Source organism: Channa argus, chromosome 8, assembly GCF_033026475.1.
Source record: "Channa argus isolate prfri chromosome 8, Channa argus male v1.0, whole genome shotgun sequence".
Taxonomy (NCBI): Eukaryota; Metazoa; Chordata; class Actinopteri; order Anabantiformes; family Channidae; genus Channa; species Channa argus.
In genome coordinates, this window is record NC_090204.1 from 5,126,811 (window position 1) to 5,149,208 (window position 22,398).

Below are 22,398 nucleotides of genomic sequence, written 5' to 3' on the forward strand. Positions count from 1 at the left end.
GTGGGTAGATACAGTATGTTGAGCTGGAAAAAAGAATATCAAATTTGGTTTATATGTTCATATGTTTATATGTTTTTTAGGTCGTTTCATAAAATATACCGAATATCATATTATACAACAATATTTAATAGCAAGTACGATTTTTCATATTTATGACATAATGAAGAACATCAAAGGGACAGTCAGTGTATCCTTATATACGTCTGCAATCAGGGCTGAGATTACCTTTTGAAAAAGACAGATAAGGAGCCCACACATCCAAAAACATAACAGTTCTGCAGGTGCTGACATAAAGTAAAAGACCACAGACAAAAAAGACCAAAACAGAAGATCCGCACCCTGAACTACTTCACAGTTTCACTGACTCAGAGATAAAAATTGCTTTGGCGTCACCTATTCATCTTGCTTCCTTGGTCTTCGGGGAGCTGCTTCTTTATTTTGATCTATGCCACTGAAAACATGCTGGGGATTATTAGATTTATTTTTCTCATTTAGTAACCGTGTTTGTTGATAATCATTTTCTCAATTACAAAAAAAAAAAAAAAAGAGTGACAAACAGAAAAAAAGTTGAACAAAATCTTCTCATTGGAGGGTTTGACAATAAGCTGCTCGAATTATTTTCTGTTACCCTAAAAGACATTTGTGTGAATGGGAAAATCGATGTGTGATAATTGATGGGTCTCTTATAGGAGTTAATGCTTTGAGAAAGTTAAATTGGAGATTTGGTTTCAGCGTGTACGCCATTTGAGCCTTTAAGAGTGGTCTGCGGTGCTCGCATAATGAGAAATTCTGGAAGATATTAAATGACAGAAGGAATGTATTCAGGCTCATACCTTTTATGGTTAACAGACGTTCTTATGACAAGGTTTGTTTCACAAATGTATAACTTTCAGTTTAAAAAGTAAGTCTGTACACAGATTGAGAACAGGATTGATTGATTTGATTTCTTCTTAATCGTTATAGTTGCTGCAGCATTTGCAGGCTGTGGCATTTAATTTGCTTGTTATTTCAGACTCTCCTCTGGGGAACCATGTCAGATAGCAGCAGACCTGTGTTGAATAAATATATTAATCTGTGGTTTTGTGTTTTTTGTGGTTTATGCACCTATGGCACTTATGCACATACAGTACACACAAAGTACAGTATGTGAATGTTTACTGAGAATAAAATTGTGTTTTATTTAGAAATAAAGTAGAAGAGAGTCAGGACAGACAGCCTTGCCAAATTCCAAATGGGATTAACCCTAAACTTTGTGTGTACAAAGGGAACAATCAGACATGAAGTTGCATCCATCCACCACATGTCCTTTTTGCAGGATTTATTTAAATCGATTGCCTGCTTCGTGTGTATTGGTTTTGATGGCATTGGGTTCAGATGGGTTAGCAAAGACATTTATGGCCTCAGGATAAAAAGGCCAGGGCGAAAGTGTTTGTTGCCATTTGTTAAACATGTAGTATCATGTTAATCACACAGAGTGTTTGGGTTGCAGGTGTGTTTGGTTTGGGTTGGTTTAGGCCATACTCATAGCCAGACTCATTTGCATGTGCTGGTCGTGTTTCTCAGATAATGTGTAATAACATAGAAGCCTATAGCATTTGATCATCTCTGCTTTTATGGCCTAAAGACGTGTAGAAATGTACATTTGTTTAAATTCTACACTAATTGCAACCTTACTAAGAAAACTTACCACGATTCTGTCCCTAAATATTTTACACCACACGGAGAATAATATATTAATTGTATTACCTTTAACTGCTTTAATTACTTTACTGCCTTTACTATACATTTTGACCTGTAGACTAATGTGTAACTGTTACACCTGCTTAGTTGAAGCGGAAAGCCTGCGTGCTTATGGTTTCATCTTTATGTTTTGCATGTTTGTCTTGTTCTGTCAGTTTTTTTTTTTTTTTTTTAATGCCGGGAAGCGTAGGCTACAGCAGGTCACAGACGCCTCCCTCTCTGTGTGTATCGTGTGATAATAGGCTCCACCGCTGGTTCCTATAAACATGTTGTTGACGCACAGGCAGTCAGCCTTTATCATACCTGGTCACTCTGTACTGTCCCCTCTGGTGCGCCCCTGAAGAACAACATGCTTGCAGACGGGCTACGGTTACTGCATTTGCGAGCTGTTCTGAGCATCTGTGCCTTTAAAGACTTCTAAGTGCGCCTCTTTCAGAGTCTCCACTCAACTTCCCACCAACTCCGACGCGCTGAACGACTCGAATCGACCTACCTTGATCAGAAAGGCACTGGCTCACCTTCAAAGCTAGACTCATGGAATAATAACTATGGAATATCACTGGATACTTTTGTCAGTCTTTTTACAGTTAACCTTCCACCCAGGTAAGACTGAGCATCTAGCGCTTGATTCGCCAGTTTACTGTGGCAACTTGTTGAACAACAAAAGAGTCAAATGCATTTTTTTTTTTTTTTGATAACTACACGTCATTAAATAGAACTAAAACACTTCTAATTCGTGTTATAAAGAAGTGGCTTGCCACACACTTTTCTTCGTGCTGAAAAGTGGTGCAGCCGGACCTAAAGGTTGCTGATAAGACAAGCTTAAGTCACTGGACCCTAATGAGGAAAGTGGATCCTTTAGCTGTTGATGTGGATACCAGCGCGCTGCTTTAATTATTCATGTTCTGTTCACAGAACAGTGCGCCATTAACAATAAAAAGTAATCAAACGGTGGTGTTACAGAAGGATGCTGACTAATATGTACGCGATTGCAAACAGACTTTCTGGTCGTGTTGTGTTCATGCAGACGACATGCTCATGCGGTTTCCCTCGAAACGCACATAACCGTTTTTATGGAAATGTAATGGTAACTCCTAATTCCCAGGAATCATGCAAACAAGCAGCTGCTCTATCCAGGACTGTTTACAACGTTTATGTAATTTCTCACCTTTTGGATAGAACACTGTCACATGTGGGACTTTGACGATGGGGTCTTTATAACATCTCCGCGCACTCCGCGTCGGTTCGTTGTGCTTTGTTCTAATGAGGGATTTTAGAAAACACATTGCAACTATCATGGCTTGGCAACATCTTCAGAGTCTGGCTGCAGAGGTCATGGTTCATAAACACTCAATTTTATTTTCACTGCCTTTTTTATACACATTCTTGTGTTGTTTATAACTGTGTTCAATTTTGAGGGTTTATTACTTTGTTGATATTCGAGTCCATAACTCAGTCTGTTAACTTTTATTTATTTATTTTTTTATCTTGTCGGGAAACAGATTGTGGGATTTTCCCCCTCAGATAGCTCGCAAATTTATGGAAAGCAGTTTTGGCAAGCCGTTGCTGCTGATACAAGCGCAGAGCCGCAGAGTGTAGTAAACAGTGCTTTGCGCACACGGGGCGTCAGCGGTGCCTCCCGCAGCCCAGTGCGGCATCAGGTGGACTCAATTCGCAGCTCACGTCTACCTGATCGACTGCTCTACAGTAAATGATGCGTCCGTGAGAGGCCGTTGATGCTCACGCCACGTTGATACCGTCAGGGAATGGAATGAGTGCCACGTCTTTGGACAATGTGCAGACTCACCTGTCATGTGATACAATAAGACACGCCAGGAAGTTTCCCATAAGTCCTTTTCGTCAAACTGAATTAACTTTTATTGTCTTCTGGAGCACAGAGTTTTAATTATATTGAAATAACAGCAGACCTGAAGGACTTTACGTTAAATCGCACAGTTTGTAGTTCAATATTTACGCATTACATGTGGACAGAGAAGCTTCGCAAACAAAGGAAATGTTTTCATTAGTAACAGTGTCTATTTGCTGTTCTGTGATTCTACGAATTTAAGCGTTTATTATGCATAAACGCTGTCACCCGTCACATCACCGCACCCTCCGCCCTTCATCATAGATGCATCCCGTCTTTGAAGCCAGTGGAGATGGGGACAATTCACTTCTTACATGACTTGTATCCAAAGAGGGATGAGTGGATGGAGTCGTATCGTAGTGTAACCAGTGACAGCCACTGTCCTGTAACTTCAGTGGAGACACCGGTGGCTGAGTGCCAGCACCGGATGTGCTTTTGGGGAACAAAAGCCATTACTTGCGTACTTTCCCACACCTGTTTTCAGTTAGTGCAGCATATTTAATCTTAGGGTTACCGCACCCTTTAGAGATCCGCATACCATCATGTCCATTTCACATTTGTTTAATTTTACATCATGACTGCTATAATGCAGTACAAGGGGTTTCGTGTCTACTTCATTTGGTTTCCATATAGTCTTATACAAGGAATGTGGGCTTGCAATACAGTCAAAGTGTGAAGTGAGTTTTAAATGAGCTTTTTTCTTCAGTGATTTTAATAATTACATTTTTGTTGCTTAGGTTTTTACAGGCATGATGATGCAGACAAACCTTTAACGCATTGATTCTGTGGGTTGGGACCCCATAAATAAAGGTCCTAGCATAAATGTAGACAGTCTCACTTCAATGTTTTAAAGCAGTCACTCTGATCAGCAATGTAGTTGTGCATTGTCTTTTACATCAAAAAGTGCTAAAAATTGGACTAATTTATAAAACATAAAACCACAGCTTGGGTCATCGTGATCTTTCGATGTTGACGAAAGCAGTTTACAATGTTGCTTGTTTTTCATCCATTCACACACACACATTCACATCAATGACAGCAGCTGACATGCAAGGTGCTCACCTAACCCATCATTGCCCAATTGCCCAACAACAATTTGACATATCCAGGAGGGGACAGGAGTCCACTGTAATCCGTGGACAACTTCCTTACCCACTCAGCTGCAGCCATAAGTTGAATTTCCTCTCGGTCTTATTACAGGTAACAGCAAGCCCACAATCACCCCCACTGCGCAGGGCCATCTTGTTGTTGATCTCAACAAACCATTGGAACTGCATTGCAAGGGTGAGAAGGAGATGGAGTGGCTGCGGGAGCATCAGCGGAAAGTGCGGGGGGAGAAGAAGGTAGATGGGATGTCCACATTCACCATCACCAAGGCTCAGCCTGTTCACATGGGCCGCTACATCTGCCTGGAGAAGAGCTCAGGGGAGCAAACCTCCATCTACATCTATGTTAGAGGTGCAGTAGCTGGATGTACAGTGGGGATGTATTTCAGTGATTGTATGTGTTGGAGACTTTATGTTGTTTGTGTGTGAGAGACACAAGAAAGATGACTGAAATCTAGAGCAGGTGGAAACAGACTGTCTGGCAGAGCTGAGGAAATGGTTTGGCATAACTCAGTGCAGTGACAGGGAGCATTGTGTGTGGGTGTGTTTGCCGAAAAAAGTGTTTGCAACTTTGCCCTGGACAGGTACAACAGATACAGAAGCTGTTTCTTTAGCAAATATCTGAGTTTTACTGTATTTTCTCCTCCGTGTGGCTCCACTTTCCTTTGGCCAGCTGCCATCCTTGGAGGCCACACCATTCTCTTTGGTTTCAAAAAGATTTCAAAGTGTTTTAATACAGGGGCAACAATTCTCAGGGCAGCAAACACTCCTTCAGTCGACTTTCTGGTGAAAACCACTGTATAGAGAAAAAAAAATACTAGATGTAAATATATTGAATTGCAATGGCAATGTATCAAATCTTAAAAGTAACACCTTTAAACGTACGCAAAAACCATTGTTGTGGCCACTTAGGGGCATTAAAGACAAGTTTGTCACTATCATCACATTTTTATAGCAAAACATTTACACATCAAACAGTTTCAAAGCAAAAATTAGGTTTCATTTGGTTCTATTCACCAGACAAACTTAACTAATTCCCCTAAGTGGCCGAAACTTTTATTCCAGCTCTGTTTTTGGTTTCTGCCAACTTTTGAGAGACATATGTGACTCTCTGCTACAGTAAATGTAACTGTCAGTGTACAGTGGCTTTTAGTGGTGACACTGTAACAATGAACCAGAACAATGAAGTTGTTGGTTGGACTGAATAATTTTCTATAAAGCTGTGTAATCCTGTGGGGAACTACAGATTCAGGAAATTCTGAAACATTGTTTTCGGAATGCACAGTAATGTTATACATTGTATTAGTAATATCAGAGTGTAAATGACAGTGTGGCTATTATAAATTATTATATTTGTCAAATGGGTGAGTTTTTATTTTTTTAAAAGCAAGCAATCCAAAGCAATTATATTTTAAGGACCTCAATTAACACTTCCCAAACTACTGCAGAGTTGTTGGAAAATGATGAATGTTATGGAGCGTAGCATCATTATATAATGACTTACACAATTCAAAGCTTCAACAACTCAGTGTGGAGCCCATCTTACACCTCTGACACCACCTCTGATGTGTGATTGCATCTTTTTGGCAGATCCTGATAATCCTTTCAGAAAATCAATGGTGTTCAACATTCTCACTCGTGTGGGAGAGACTGCTTCCATCTCCTGCCTGGCTACTGATCCAAGTCTGGACAACCTGCGCCTGGAAACATGCTCCAGCAAAGCGTTGGCCTCTGATCTCCGATATACTGCGAGCCTGCAGCAAGGCATTTTCATCAACAACACACAAAAGGACTATGAAGGTTGCTACGTGTGCACAGGAAGACTCAGAGAAAAACTCGTCAGATCAAATGACTACAACCTGATAGTCAAACCAGGTAAAATGAAGCCTGGGTAGTAAAATAACCTTTCCATCAAATTCAAAAATCCAAAACAAACAGGTTGGTGCAAATGTAATTGCTTTGTTTATATTTCATTTCAGTCCCCATGGCTCCTCCTGTTATTGAGATGCAGGTACCCAAAAGAGTGATCCTTACCCGCAATGAGATGCTCTCCCTCACCTGCAACACCTCCAATGTAAATGCAGAATTAAGGCTGAAGTGGGTCACCCCAGCCGGCTCGGTGAGACCTTTCATGCTTTTTTCTGCTGTGTGCTGAGCTGCTGGCGTAAGATTCAGCTAGACTTTTGCTGGCGGAATCAGATTTGTGTATTGAATTTTACAAAAATACTGCAGTTGTACTTCTGCTTGTTGTCTTGTAAGATCTGCTGCCTCAAAGACTTAAGATTCACACACTAAATATGAGCTGTATAGAGAATTTGTAGTGTGGTTTTACTCGTTAATAGATACTAGTTAATGTCTTTATAAGCATGCAGTGACATTTACCGTGACATTTACCAACTGCACTAATTATGGCAGGAAAATTGGTATTTCAAACAGTTTCCAAATCTGCTTTTCTTTTTGCTTGGAGTTTTTCTTCATGTGTACAAGATTTTAGTGTTATTAATCAGAGTAAAAGGGGTCAAAGTTCATGTTGTCTGAGCTTCAACGTCTTGGGTGTGTGTACCATGTGGACTTCCCTGTGTATACATAAGTGAGTGACAACATGTGTGTGCATGTGCTTGCATGCAGACCAATGTGTGTCTGTGTCAGTATTTGTGTGCTTGGTGAGGATAGACGTGTAGACGGGGTTAATCTTTTGAGATCTCTGGGCGTTGACAGGGTGCCGTCTGGTATCCACAGCAACCAGCAAAGTTTGACGACGCGTCACATATCCAGACGGAGCCCTTCACTCACGTGCAAAGTGCCACATTGCACATCGCTGCAGTCGCGCCACAGGACACTGGGAAGTACCAATGTGAAGCTACGAATGAGAAGGGGGTCAGCACGCAGTCAGTGTGGCTTGATGTTTATGGTGAGTACATGAAGACATTAGCTTTAATCAAAATTGCAGTCAGTGAATACAATGTGATCAAATTCAGCTCACTAACATGATCTCTCAGTCATTCATAGCTGGCAGCAAAGAAATATCCTTCTTGTGTCGTGTTTTTGAACGTTCATTTCATCCATCCATTTTCTGCAACCATTTGTCCTGTTCAGGGTCACGGGGGGCTGGAGCCTATCCCATCCCTTACTGGGTGAGAGACAGGGTACACCCTGGTCATAAGTGTATCTCAGAGCCAAGACAGGGAGACACACACAGACAGACAACCATTCACACCTACAGCAATTCAGAGTCACCAATTAAAGTAACATGCATGACTGTAGACTGTGGGAAAAAAACAGTGTACCCGGAGGAAATTCACGAAAGCACAGGGAGAACATTCAAACTCCACACAGAAAGGCCGCAGCCGCCCGAGATTTGAACGGGGGACCTTCTAGCTGCAATGCTGCCCATGTTACTTTCTCAAACTTTCCTAAATCCCGAATGCATTTTAACAAATGTTGATGTTCACTTCTATCTGAGGTTTAGATGAGAAGATTGATTTGATTGATTGCTTCAATATTTATGTATGTGAAGTGAATTGCTGTGTGTCTTTGGTGTGTGAGGTCTTCATACGCTTGTTCCAACCTTTGTGATTTACCAACAACTTTTTTTTTTTAGAAAGAGGATTCATCAACCTCACACCTACAAGCAACAGAACCATTCATGTCCGTTCAGGTGAGAGTTTGTCCATAAAGGCAGACATGGAAGCTTATCCAAAACCACAAATCTTCTCCTGGAGCTTCATGGGCAAAGAGCTGAGAAACACAACTGACCATGTCATCACCACACACAGCCATGAATATAGGTGAGACAACACAGAAACACACGGCTGCTTTACGTTACCACAGTTTTAGCACACAGAATTGAATGTTTGTTTCCTTTGTTTAGAATAATTACATGTGTTGGGTTTGGCTGCAGGTGTTGATGCAACAGTTGCACATATTGCAGATAATTTTAAGTACAGCAGAAGTTCCTAAAACGCCCAAGGGTTTCTTGTGAAACAAGAACTGTCAATTTTTAGTGATAACTTTCACAGGAAAAGAAACCATGAGAGCTATTAGTGCTAAAGAAATCTGTCTTCTTCATGTTTAGGTTCATCAGTGAGCTGAGGCTGGTGCGACTGAAAACGTCGGAAGGTGGACTTTACAGCTTTCGAGCCTCCAACGGTGATGCATCAGTAAATCAAACGTTCATCATCTTTGTAATCAGTAAGTTGTGCATCAAGTTTATTAAAGGTGTTTTGTTCCCGTAAGCCACATCATGAATTTCATTAACAGTTGAAGTAAAAATAGGTTATACTGACCTTTTCTTTGTGTGAATGAAGTACAATATTCTGCCCCCACCCCACTCTGCAGCATTTACAACTTGGGTTCATTTCATTGGAATTAAATGCAAAATAAATTAACTCCTGCTTGTTATTTGTACCTCATCTGATCCTTTACAACATGAACTTGTGTTTTTAAGGTAAACCTGAGATTGTATCTCATGAAGGTCCTGTGGATGGACAAGTACGCTGCGTAGCAGAGGGGTTCCCTGCCCCCCAGATCACTTGGTACTACTGTGAGCAGCCGTTTGTCAGGTGAGATTTCTAAAGATCCTGAAAACTCACTTTCCCTTGGTGAAATTCGGACTTTCTGCCTGGTGTGTACCGTCTCACTTCTGATTCGACATAAGTGGGTAAAGTTTGGAAATGTAATGTTATATCTCCATGCACCAATCAGACTTCTGTGAAGACATTTATAGGATTATTGCATAAGATATCCGGCCACTCTTAGTCAAATCTAATCCAGTCCTGATGTGTTTTAAGTCCTAAAAGGCGGGTATTATGGAAAACAACAAAATGAGCTTTAGGGTAGATTAAGGTGCTGGCAGGGGCCCTGCTATGCTGTCAAATTACTGCAGTTTCTGCAAGTTGGGGCATTGAAATGCACTTTAAGCACTAACTGCCCAAGCAACCTTTAAAACAAGGAGCGCATAAACAAAACATATTTGAAAAATGACTTTAGTTTACTTTGCCTCATTCTATCTAAAACTCATACAGAATCCTGCTATTCTGAAATATTGTGTTGCAGTCTCAGTTGTCCGCCAGCAGGTTCTTCCCCTTCATTCATTTGCAATAGACTCTCATTTACAGATCTCCACCTCACATCTAGATCTCTGACCAGCCTGTGGCTACACAGCCATATACACAAATAACCTGTGATGCACTGTGTTCTCCGAAACCTGTCGATCCTGTCCAGAGTTAATTTGTCACGCAGGCCCCTGTCCACCACAAGATTAAATGTCCATGTGGATACAATGTTGTTGGTGATCAGGGTATATACATACCAAAGCTGGACGACAGAGGGGAATGAAAAGATCTAAAGAAACGTTATTATTATATAGTGTATTTAAAACTAAAGAAAGTTTTAAATACACTCATTATTTATAATCGTGTGTCAAAAGGGGCCTCGATACCAGCTTTAAACTGTTAATACAAAAATAATAAAAGAGGATTATGCTCAAACAAGTGTTGTTTATTTAAGAAAACTGTCAATTTCACAAGAGGTTATATACAAACCATTTCATCTATCCCTCACTGATGAAACTTCTCTGTAATCTCATCTGAAAATAGGAGAAAAAGGCATTATAACAATATGCTGGTATTGTGTAATAACTGTTGAACTAGAGCTAAAAATATTTTTGTGGTCTGGAAACTGATATAGGGGCAAATTTGTCTGAAAAACGGCCAACTCAAAATCAAAGGCAGCTTTGTCATGTGTTAACTAACAAACAAAATTTTATACAGTTCCACAGTCCTATCATTAGAATTATGTGTGGAATCGAATGCTATGCCTTTTACAACAGCAGTGGAGAATGTCTGAGTGTGTTTCTGGTCACTTACGCTGTGGTAATTGTATTATTATGGGGCCTTCCTCGTAATGCAGCAAAATTGTGGATGCTGTATCTAGAATGCTGCTCACTTCTATGTTTTTATTTTAGGTTTATATTTTATTTTTACTTTTACTTTTAAGTTCGAACTTTTGCAAATAGCCACAAGAAGTGCAACTCGAGGACCCCAAAGGTCACACCTGTTGGATAGGGGATTGATGATGACGGTGGAATGTGGGATTGTGGGATTTGACAGGGCTGCCTTTTGATTGGTTGACAGTGATGAGATGACCCCCATGTGACAGGGGATTGCAAATAAGTGACTTGTTATTGGCAGGAGGCCGGGGCATCTGCCTGGATACAGCTGGACTCGTCTCATCTTGTGTCAAACGTAAAGTGTGTTGAAGGAGGAGCCCCTAGTTGCTGTAGCAACACCAATGGCAGGGAGCATGGGGAATGAATCATAAGTGATTATCTAAACGTTATTGAGTCATTTTTTATTATAATCAAATCCACTTAATAGTCATTACATACAGGCATGCAGATGTATGGACAGAAACAAAAAGTAATGTGACCTGAATTAGCCAATGACCAAAGGGCATTTGCATTGAGCTGCCACAACATTAATACCACCTGGTGGTTTAAACTGTGGACAGGGCATCAACATTGGCACTCTGACTGACCTGTGGCTCACAGTCACAAGTACACAACTAACGGCAATGCACTGTGCCTTCTCACACCTGTTGATCATATCACACATTAAATTTCCCCGTGCTGACCCCCCCTCACCACAACATAATACCACCAGGTGGATTTAATGGTGTGACTGATTGCTGTAGACAAGAGCTGCTCATTATGGTGCAGTGTGGTGATAAACAGATCCCTGGGCTAATTTTGCCTTTGTTTCACGGAGTCAGAAGGAATTCCCTTTTTTACTATTAAGGCTTTGGGTGAAACTAAAATATGATGCTTCTGTGCTTCTGAACTCGGGAAAGGAATTTAAGCAGAGACGTAGGGGAAGGATTCCTGAGTGCTCTAACAACAGACAGTTAATGATTATCTCACAGATCTCATCAGCCCTTTGTCAACAATGTGTATTTTTCTGCCCTCAGGTGCTCCCAGCAGGTGAATGCCACCCAGGAGGAGCAAAATGTCATCACTGTCACATTGTTCAGCCCCATGTTTGGGAAGACAGAGGTGGAGAGTCGGGTGAACATTAGCAGGGGACGATTCAATACTCTCGAATGTGTGGCTTCGGTGGAGGGAGAGCAGGCCTACACACTTTTCTCTATTAGTGGTGAGTATATCATAGGCATGCAGAGAGAAACATCAGTGACATTTGAAATTCTTCTTCAACTGCCTGTGACTCACTCCACTGTGGACTGAAAAACAAAGTTATCTCAACAGTTCTGCCCCTCCGTTAAGTCAACATGGGCTTTATTGTCCAGCTCAAAATATTTACTAAAAGCATGATTTCAGCAGGGATTAATCCAAGAGTGTGGTCTTACAACTAGAGGTTGGTCTATGGGTAAACAATAGTGTGGAGAGATAACTCAGAAATGATTGGAAGTGATAAGATGCTGTCACTTAGAAAGAGGAATTAGCGTCAGTCCATTGTTTACTTTATGACTCCAAATCTGCTGTGCTATAACGGCTTCCCCATCTGCTGTACGGTGTCCTGTAAGAAGTGTGAGTGTAGAGCAAAGTACAGCAAAGTTTGTCCCCGCCTGAGCCTGGAGACCCAGGTACGGGACAAAAGGGGTTAGTTTTGGCTGCAGCGGGTATGTGGGCGAGCATCATGAGGTGTCTGCAGCCAAGCAGGAGGACAACCCTCTGGGAGCGTGTGCCCAGCATTTTTGTGCTTCACAGAGTAACAGCAGACTAGGCGGAGGCGCTGAGAGTGTGGAACACAGTAGGAGGCCTGGCGAGGCCGGGTGTTCTGGGGCTGTGGGAGGCTTGGAGGTGTCAGTGAGCTGCAGCAGAGAACAGAGCTTCAGAAGCCACTGACAGGTTTACAGGGGATTAGTTCCTGCAGACTCTGCATTCTCAGATTTGAAGTGGAGAGAAAGCTTCTTATCTCTAAAGAGCTTATTACACCCAACTGTACAGAGGAGCAAAACAACGAGGCATCCCGAACAGCCAGACAGAAACGAACAGAACACTGATTACATATAATTACTCCCCGCCAGGGCTGAAAATCCACTGCAGTGGAGTAAAATACTGTATAATTAGAGGGGATTTTAACCAGTAACAAACTAAAGTGCAGAGTGTGCAAACAAGAATAATGCAGATAATTATACAGCATCTATACATACATGTGTAATTGGATTACTTTGCTATGATTTTGCCAAAGTGGGCTTCACTGTGACTTAGCTTTCTCTGGCTTACCTTAATGCCCCTTTGCAATGTCATTCAGAGTGTAAACATGGAAAACCCCTGGAGTCCATGATTACTGCACCTTTATTGCCACTGCCTTTATATCTAACCTTATCACTTCTATCTCCCTGCAGAGAGAACTGTTCAACATGATTTGTTCACCCCTCTGCTCATTGGCTCTGTGTCAGTAGCGGGCATCCTCTGTCTCGTCCTTATAATGCTGTTCTACAAGTACATGCAAGTAAGGAAGCTGTGCAGAATTATTGCACGGCACACCCTCTTTCAAATTTTAAGAAATCACAAGTCCACAAAGTATACGGTACACGAGCAGAAGATGTTGAAACCAGTTAAGTTTGTTGTTTGACTGTGTTTTTTTTTTTTTTTAATACATTTATTCCAGAAACCCAAATATCAAATTCAGTGGAAGGTTATTGAGGGCATTCATGGAAACAACTATGTTTACATTGACCCCAGCCAGCTGCCGTATGATCACCAGTGGGAGTTTCCTCGAAACAACTTGCGTTTTGGTGAGGGCCTCGCCTTCTTTATCAAAATGATCTGCAGTGTCTGCCTAATCAGCAATATTGTGTGTATTTCTGATTCACTGCCCAGTTAAATTGTACATCCTGTCATGTGTTAGGTGTAAAACACCATAGGAGCAGAGTGATATAAAGATAAATAGGGCCTTGTTGCAGTAATAAAACCTAACAGTGCACTTGCCATGACATCATCTCTGTTAGCCTCAGGCGATTTCATGCTGATTGACACGCACTCTGTTTTCTGAGCTTATGGACACTGCTCGACTTTAGTAATGTCTGTGGTTTACCGACTAACCAGTTCCATGGCTCATTGATGATGAACAAGCCACTCCCTCACTGCAAACAATATATTGTTGACATATTCTGTGTGTTGTTATTAGCAAACCTCTTTAAACAGGATCCAGCGTGTCCTGGTGCATATGTTCAGAGCCTGGGGGCTAAAACTACTGCTGTCCTAGGAACAATGGCATTATGCCAGTTTGTGGGAGGGAAACAGGACAGGGAATAACAGTTTTGTGTCTGTCTACTTATCTTCAGGGAAGACGCTGGGATCGGGTGCATTCGGAAAAGTGGTGGAAGCCACTGCATATGGACTCTCCAAAGCAGATTCAGTCATGACGGTGGCTGTGAAAATGCTCAAATGTAAGCACTGTCAACACACATGCAGATGAAGTGGGAGCAGCACAATGTAGCTATTTTGATGATGTGACAAATTTGCATGGTTGTTGTGTGATTTTAAGAAATTAATGATGAGGAATAATTTTCCCACAGGTGTTCAGGGACAAACAGCTACAGCATTGTGTGCATAGTTTTATTTGGTAGCCAAATGCCAAATGTATGTAACAAGCATCTTAATTCAATTTGCCTTTACTGACAACCTACGGTTTGTTTGACTCCGCAAATACCAGCTCATGATATGTAGTCATAGCTCATCTTGAGTTACTGTACATTCACTCCTAATCCTTTTGTAAATGCTGATTGTGTTCCTTTTTTCCCACAGCGAGTGCTCATGCCACGGAGAAAGAAGCACTGATGTCGGAGCTCAAAGTTCTCAGTTACTTGGGAAACCACATGAATATTGTCAACCTTCTGGGAGCCTGCACGGTTGGAGGTGTGGTAATCTCAACCTGGAAATGCTAAAGATTTTGAAGAATTCAAGGGAGATGAATCGTGTTATTGAGCTTTTCCAAATGCTTTGTGTTATGCATTCTCACGAGGAATGCTTCTTTGTCTGCAGGCCCTACTCTGGTGATCACAGAGTACTGCTGCTTCGGAGACCTTCTAAACTTTCTGCGGAGAAAGAGAGAATCCTTTATTTGCTTTAAGCTGGAGGAGGATCGCTATTACCGCAACGTCATGCCACAGAAAGATGCAGCTGGGTTAGGTTCTTTTTTGTGTTTAAAGAGTGCTCTATTGTATGTGGAGGAGAATAGAGAATACTACAGTAGTATTTACTATCCAGAACGTGCGTAGGAGGAGCAGGGTATTTGGAAAGCAGCGTGCCTATGTGTGATTGTGCTCAGCTGAGACCAGACTGCTCCTTTCCTCTTCACAGTGACAGCTTGAACGGCTACATGACCATGCGGCCTTCTGTTGCTGGCAATCCACCACTCATCTCGTCCTCTGAGAAGAGCCGCTCACTACGCAAAGGCAAGCAAGCCAGCCATTCAACAAATTTCTCAGTCTTAAAATACACCGAAAAGCTGCTGAAATAAGGCTTATGTAATCAAAGGAAAATTTTCTTCATCCTTTTTGTCCTTTTAGGTGGCTCTTACGTTGAAGCCGACACACAGAATGAGTTCTTTGATGAGGACGGTCTCTCTGTGGACACCGAAGACCTTCTCAGCTTCTCATATCAAGTGGCCAAAGGCATGGAGTTCTTAGCCTCCAAAAACGTGAGCATCAACTTAAGTGTGCATAGCGTCTGTCATACTGTACATGATCGGAGCATGTTGCTAAAACAATTATCAGTTGAGGGTCAAAGATACTTTGGTCAATAAGCTCATGTATCAGTGTCAATCTTTGTGTGTTACAGTTTGAAGTGTGAACTTTCAGTACCAAAGTACACTACAAGAACTAGTGTTATATTATTAACTGGCCATGCATGCACCATGTATCAGATATTAAAGAAAGCAATGCATTTGTCTTATAGTGTATTCACAGAGACTTGGCAGCAAGAAATATTCTCCTGACTCAAGGAAGAGTGGCAAAGATCTGTGATTTTGGCCTGGCACGCGACATCACCACAGACTCCAATTATGTAGTAAAAGGCAATGTAAGTGTGCACCACAAATATGGCATTTGGGAATTTGAAAGGGGAGACAAGAAACGTCCAGTGATGGTCACCATAAATGCCCCTTCTCAAGTTATCCTTTTACTGTATCAGCCTCTGTCCTTAAGTGTCCTGGTTTGGAACAGTACCTGTCCAAATAAAGTCATAAATTTTATTGCCGGACTACTGATTAGTCCATCCAGTTTACAGCTAAGCGTGACAGCAAACTTTCTCTTTTAGGGGAGGTTCCTATTCACTAGAAGGCTATTTTTAACTCTTCCTCAGTAATATTACAAAGCACACAGTGTAGTAATCGTTATGTTTTACCGCACATAGCAATAATACAGTACATACAGTACATCTAGTTCCCCATGACTTACATCTTCTGTGAAAAAAATAAGCAAACATTATTTCAGCTGGAGCCGTGGTTCAACAAGCTCTTAGGTTCAAATTCAATTATAATGTCAATGTTTGCTAATGTTTGGGAAAATTTGTCAGACTAAAAAAATAGAATGCACCATGCAAACTATTTGTATGTTGTTATACTCTATCACATATTATTCACACCTACTATGGGCCAACTGTTGCACATGTAACTGACTATGGATGTATATTAGAGCTGGATACCAGATCGAAACAAGACACCCAGTCACAACTATGAAAGTTGCTCATTGGAGCATATGCCAAAAAATTAAAAATAAAATCCATCTTCGGACTCAAGCCTTTAAAATGACCCTGATAATCCTCCCGCTTCTGTGTTTTTGGGTCAATAGAGCATGTGTTCTAGAAACCTCCTCTATTCACAGCTGTCGACCCCATGCATACATGGATGAGCATTAAAATAAAATAATCCTACATCTTTTCTAGACTTTTCAAATGGAACTTAATTAAATTAATTAAATTCTGAAGGTTGCAGGGTTTATAAGATTTTATTCGTCATCTTATAGATTCTTCTTATAGATGTTTCTATATGAAAAGGGTGTTTTTTAGGGCCAGTGTGCTTTACATGACCAAATACAGAACTGCATTAACATGGCTGACCACTATCCCAAAAACTGCTTGGCTGCATAGCATCGATGCTGGAGCCCTACAATGTACAAAAACACAAAATGTGAAGTTACGGAACACAAAACATTGACATGAAGTTAGCATAGTAAACTATTTTCCACTTGTTCCAAACTGAATTAATACTGACTAGTTAATATTTTTTAATGGATTTGCTGTATGGAAAGTTGGTACAGTCCAGAGTTTTGGCTTAAGTACAATTTAACTTACCTTGAATCTTATTTGTATATTTCCAAAGGTTCTCAGATCATTGTGTGTCCCGTGCTAAAATTAATGTCTTCACACCAGTGAGGTATATATTCACTTTTAACATGCAGTAAATAGTTTCTCCTTTTTCTGCATTGACCTCAGTTGTACTGTATTGACTCATCTTTTTGGTACAAGAATCATTAGCCTCAAGCAAAGCATAGTAGTACACGTTAAACCCAACAGTCACTGTGGTTCATGCCAACCACGTATTCCAGGCGTGTGCATGCCTGACAGCTGATTAACTGATCTGTGTATTTTTAGATCTTTTATAGGGAACACTACTGTACGTGCGCACCTCGCATTTGGTAAAGTTGCTCGTTGAGCCGTGCTCAGTCATGAATGTCTTTGAGGAATTTAGGAAATGGTTCATATTCTGAGTGAGCACAACTTGAGTGTTTTTCTTTCAGGCTCGTCTCCCAGTGAAATGGATGTCTCCGGAAAGTATCTTTGAGTGTGTCTACACGTTTGAGAGTGACGTGTGGTCCTATGGCATCTTGCTTTGGGAAATCTTCTCGCTAGGTATGTATATCAACACATTGTGTATGTATTTGTTTAGTTGTCATACATCATATATCATATCTATGTGTTTATCAGATGTGCTTAATGTAACTGATTGTCACCATTTAATATAGGAAACAGTCCATATCCTGGAATGCCTGTTGATGCCAAGTTCTACAAACTGATAAAAGAAGGATACAGAATGGATGCTGCAGAGTTTGCACCCAGTGAAATGTGAGTTGTTAATGTGAAATATGAGTGAGTGTCAAAGGTGTTGAAGTGAAATGCAAGTGTTCCTAACATGGTGTGGTTGTTTGGATGGAGGTGGTGAGACTATGAAACACTATGCAATGTGAGGGATTTGAATAGCAGCCTCTTCACCCTGTTTCATTTGACTTTTTACAAGTAAAGGTAAGACTGGGGACATGTAAAACGATGAAACTATGAACAGGAAACACACAAAAACAAAGTGGGTGTGTACAAAAGCGACAAATGTTTTCATATGCTGCTGTGCAGGTATCAGATAATGAGGTCCTGCTGGGATGCTGACCCCTTCAACAGACCTCCCTTCAGGAAGATTGTGGAAAGGATTGAACAACAGCTGTCAGATGCCTCTAAGCATGTAGGTTGCAACACTTTGACAATGTTCACTCAAAATCATCTTTCTTAAAAATGACCCAAGAGGACTCAGAGGAATTATGAAATAATTCATAGTTAAATAATTAAAGGCGATTTCAGCAATCTCAGTAAATAATGAGTTCACTGCAACTTGTTTTTTTTTTTGTCACCTTTGTCTACATGATGTAAGGACATATAAATCACCAAAGTAACACTATACCAAAGACGTAATGAATACTTAAGATAAATACTGTTTACATTTATAACTGCACCTAACTCACAAACTTTGCTTTCTCTCCTGTTTCTTCTTCACCTTCAGATTTATCTGAACTTCAGCTCCAAACTTCCTGTGACACCCAGAGCCAGGGAGGAGCCCAGTTCTCAGAGTTGTCTCAACTCAGTCAGCAGTAACAACTCTCCAGACCAACCATTACTGGTCCATCATGAGGTCTTTCTGGAAGGGACAACACTCAGAGCCCAGTGGGTGTAAGGACCCACCCGACCTGTCTGGCTGCCTCATAAAGTGCCTCTAATGTTCCGCCACACACCATCCAACCACTGTACCTGCCCTTCTCCCCAGTACCAGCAGCATTTGCTGTCACGGGTTTCAGATGGAAAGGTAATTTCCATCTATTACCAGAGAGAACAACAAAGCACAAACGGCTGTTAACGTTGTTATTGCCTACTGATTACAGGGAGGACAGATGGACTAATGCTCCCCTGCTCGCAGCAAAGAACTGTCAAGGCACTGGGGAGGGTGGAGGGACATCAGCTGTTACTCTGAATCTGTCATTACGTACATTATTAACACTGTTTTTGTTTTTTTCCGATTTTTCAGTTACAGTTTCCTACACATTTCATATAAGGTGTTTTGTTGTTTTTGGCACTCCAAATGTAAGTGTTTCTATTTACTGGCGATTTGTTTTTCTTTTTACATTTTCTGTTGTTCTGTGTTGTTTTTCTGTTGTAAAAATGTATGTAGCATTTCTATTTTTGGTTGGCTGTTGCAATTGTTGGAGCAAAAAAGCACTTGAGGCACTTGAACTCCATATCATTCCATATACCACATGATGCAGCTTTTCCTATTCTTTTTTTTTTTTACTCTTGTATTGTCAGTATTACTTCTTACTGTTCACATGTTTGTATGAAGGAAAATCTTTTCGGGGGCCAATTCAAATGGAGATTTTGAGACACTGGTATATAAGCTATTAGGCAGCATGGCCGGTCATGCTTAGAGTCCATAAGTGCTTCGAGTGAAATAGGAGAGATGTTTCTTCTCTTTTTATGTTTTGGCGTCACTACTTAGAGAGCAAAAAATTCTTTCTGGATCTGTTAGCACTTGCTGTGGATCAGCCCATGATTCATGGTCAGGCTTCACACAGTTGTCTTCAGAGATTATGGTATATACATGGTACGCTAGCTTTTCACTGATGTGCTTGTTGACTCTATACATGTACATATGTAAAGGTATTAATAATAGTCATTGCTGTGGTATGATGAGATGGGAAGAGCTAAATTTGATGAAGAAGACAAACCTGTGAAGCCTGTCACTGTTAGCTTTGTTACATTCCAGGTGTATTCTTTCACTTTTCGCCAGCTGTACTGCTGGAGAGGGCTCTCGTAAAGGTGGAAATATGTGTTCAGGTTTATATGATTCCTCTTCTGCCACTTCCAATGTATGATCTTTGTTTACAAGCACAACACAGGTACTGCCATTTCTGATATGTGTTTTCTCTGCTGTTCACCCTCTTCCCCTACATAAAGGACCAGGAAGCTTCAAGCTTTCTGTTTTGGCTGATAGGCTATTGGTGTGTTTTTACCTATGCTACCACTGTAGTTCTCTACTGTACAGTATACAGTGTATCACAGTTACATCAGGGCCGTGCTCGTGTAAAAGCCCTTCAGAGAACTGCAGTTTTTCCTAAAGTAACAAGACACAGGGAAGCGCAGGATCCTCAGGGCTTTCTTTTCAGATGTCGACACCGGGCACGGGAGCTCAGTCTCAGTGTGTTGGTCATCTCATTGTTCTCCGGCCAGTAGCTGGTTTCCCAGCTGTCCTTCACTTTTTGTGTCCAGCTGTTTCCTCCATCAGAAGTGGGACTTTCAGCACCTCTCAGCCAGTAGTCTGTATCAGTCCAGACCATTATGATTCCCCTCCTCCCACTGGTGGATGTTGTTGTGAAGAGCACCAGGAAAGTGTCCTGTTTGTGTGAATGGATGTATACGTGTGTGTGTGTGTTTGTGTGTGTGTGTGTGTGTGTGTGTATGACAGCAGAATTAAAAGATTTATTGTTAAGCTGTGCCACTACTAAGTCAAGTTGTGTAGGCTACTAAAACCCCACAGTCTTACTGCTCCGTCTTTTTGTAAATATAAATGTGCGTATGTATTGTAAAGTAATGTTGATGCTTTTAAATATGTTTTATCTTGATGATGATGTGGTACACTGATGCAGAGTTTTATTATGCTGTATTTTCTTATGTGTGCACAGATTTCCAAATGTAGATTTAACTGGAAGAGCTGCTTGTGTCTCCATCACCATGGTAACTTAAACGGAAGAGGTTGGTTTGGCTAATGTTATTGCTTTGACAAATTCACTTCAACCAGTACTTTTCACGTGGTAACTCTCGCAGAAACCCTGCTCCTAATGATCATTTCTGATGGTCGCTATTCTTCGCAATATCAGAAAAAATTTGTAATACAATATTTTACACCCAGAACGACTTTGTCTCAAAGGAACTGTATGTTTTCTCATTGCTCCTGCATTTTATTATATATTTATTAAAGGCTTTAGTGTTACTGTGTACATTTCACGTGTTGCTATTGCATATATCAGTGTAAATAAAATTGTGTATATTGGATTCACAATGAAACTTTTTTGGTCAGTTTTTATGTCCTTGATCCTGGACATGCATCATGCTTAACATGTGGCTGTTGTGTGAAGCTGTGGTCACTCAAAACCTCTGAAATTCAGCATGGTCATGGAGGAAAATAATTTCCCAGCTGACATGTGACAATCATTACATTTTTCTTGTCAAGTGATTCAGGTCCTCCTTACTTTGCTGTGAAATGAACTGGATGTTAGTTTTACTACATGCCGATGTAAAGTACAGTAATCAGTGACACACTATGTGATTCTTTTAGCCATTCTTCCTGTTCTACTCTAAATCCTTTGGCTCCAGACCAGAATGGGACATCTGGTCGAGGGGAAAGCCATGAGGCAGACAGTAGCACTTGGAGCAGACAGGCCCGGTGCACAAATTTGCGTGGGCTAAGTCCATTGTTTGAGCATCTAACTGATAAGAGACAAGCAGGAAATCCCACCATTGAAGCAGAGTGGGTGAATTGGTTACTCAGACTTAGGAGGGTCTTGACGGAAGAGCTTAATCTATGTAGTTTTGTAGTAATCAGTACAACACAAATATGCTCACAATTTGAAATAATTGTTGCAAACATATTTTAGTCGGTGAAAATAATTAGGCACATAAAATATGTATTACCTTCATCTGTTATCTTGCTTTCTGGAAATATCTGGTAGGACAACCCTAATAAAAACCTTAATGCTGTTTTTTTAGGATACATTAACAGTCGGTGGGTTTCTACTTTCATCATGTAGCAATTGAAGGTGAATAATAACTCGGATAAATCTTTCTCAATGAAAAACAGACTTGTCATTGCTATTCTTCATACCAACCACTGTTTCTTTTCCAAACAAAAGTCAATGATCATTCTAGCTCTTAGGCTCCTGTCTTCCCCGAGGGCTAGGTGTGTACTGTGCAGACAATCCCCACTGTCATGAGTAGGAAAATCTTCTTGTTGAAGCAAGTATACATGTAGCTTTAAAAGACAAGTCAAAGTCCAAAGAAACAGATAAAAAAATTATGTAATCAAAATGTGGTAATGGGCTATGGCCACAAAAACAGGGATATATCAGATTAACATCCATAGACCCACAAAGTGACCCAGGAATGTAACACTTAAATGGTCACAGTAACTCCACAAGAGACCCCAAGGAGAGCACACAACTCAACACATTGTATGAGTACTCTAGTACAGGAATACTCTGGTACTGATGTGCGTACAGTGGCATTGTAGATAAATTCTTTCACTCATGCAAACTTTATCAAGATATTGATTTAACTGTTGACTACACAGTTGTTCCATTTTTCCATTGTTCTCCAAGTTTACTCCACACAAAACAAGAGGGACCATCATG

The 22,398-nt window shown here is 40.8% G+C and overlaps 1 protein-coding gene across 2 annotated transcripts; it reads left to right on the forward strand.

Annotated features, from left to right (window-relative positions):
- Nucleotides 1-1,980: 1,980 nt before the first annotated feature.
- Nucleotides 1,981-21,055, forward strand: kita (KIT proto-oncogene, receptor tyrosine kinase a). 2 transcript variants are annotated; one of them, XM_067513596.1, is made up of 21 exons: nucleotides 1,981-2,343; nucleotides 4,808-5,065; nucleotides 6,304-6,588; nucleotides 6,693-6,832; nucleotides 7,432-7,624; nucleotides 8,315-8,501; nucleotides 8,789-8,904; nucleotides 9,161-9,275; nucleotides 11,680-11,864; nucleotides 13,078-13,184; nucleotides 13,344-13,470; nucleotides 14,020-14,124; nucleotides 14,483-14,593; nucleotides 14,720-14,861; nucleotides 15,038-15,132; nucleotides 15,247-15,377; nucleotides 15,635-15,757; nucleotides 17,476-17,587; nucleotides 17,701-17,800; nucleotides 18,083-18,188; nucleotides 18,504-21,055. In XM_067513596.1, the coding sequence occupies exons 1-21, from the start codon at nucleotides 2,289-2,291 to the stop codon at nucleotides 18,672-18,674; spliced, it is 2,964 nt and encodes a 987-aa protein (XP_067369697.1). In that variant the 5' UTR covers nucleotides 1,981-2,288; the 3' UTR covers nucleotides 18,675-21,055. The 2 variants fall into 2 exon arrangements, with proteins under 2 accessions (XP_067369697.1, XP_067369698.1); XM_067513597.1 differs by having other exon boundaries at nucleotides 1,982-2,343; nucleotides 7,453-7,624.
- The last annotated feature ends 1,343 nt before the right edge of the window (nucleotides 21,056-22,398 follow it).

What these genes read in the sequence shown, in the direction of transcription:
- kita (XM_067513596.1), top strand. Translation starts at nt 2,289, where the DNA reads ATGGAATATCACTGGATACTTTTGTCAGTCTTTTTACAGTTAACCTTC. An exon ending in GGGTCACCCCAGCCGGCTCG is followed by an intron (nt 6,833 to 7,431) that starts GTGAGACCTTTC and finishes GGGCGTTGACAG; the next exon opens with GGTGCCGTCTGGTATCCACA. An exon ending in ACACACAGCCATGAATATAG is followed by an intron (nt 8,502 to 8,788) that starts GTGAGACAACAC and finishes CTTCATGTTTAG; the next exon opens with GTTCATCAGTGAGCTGAGGC.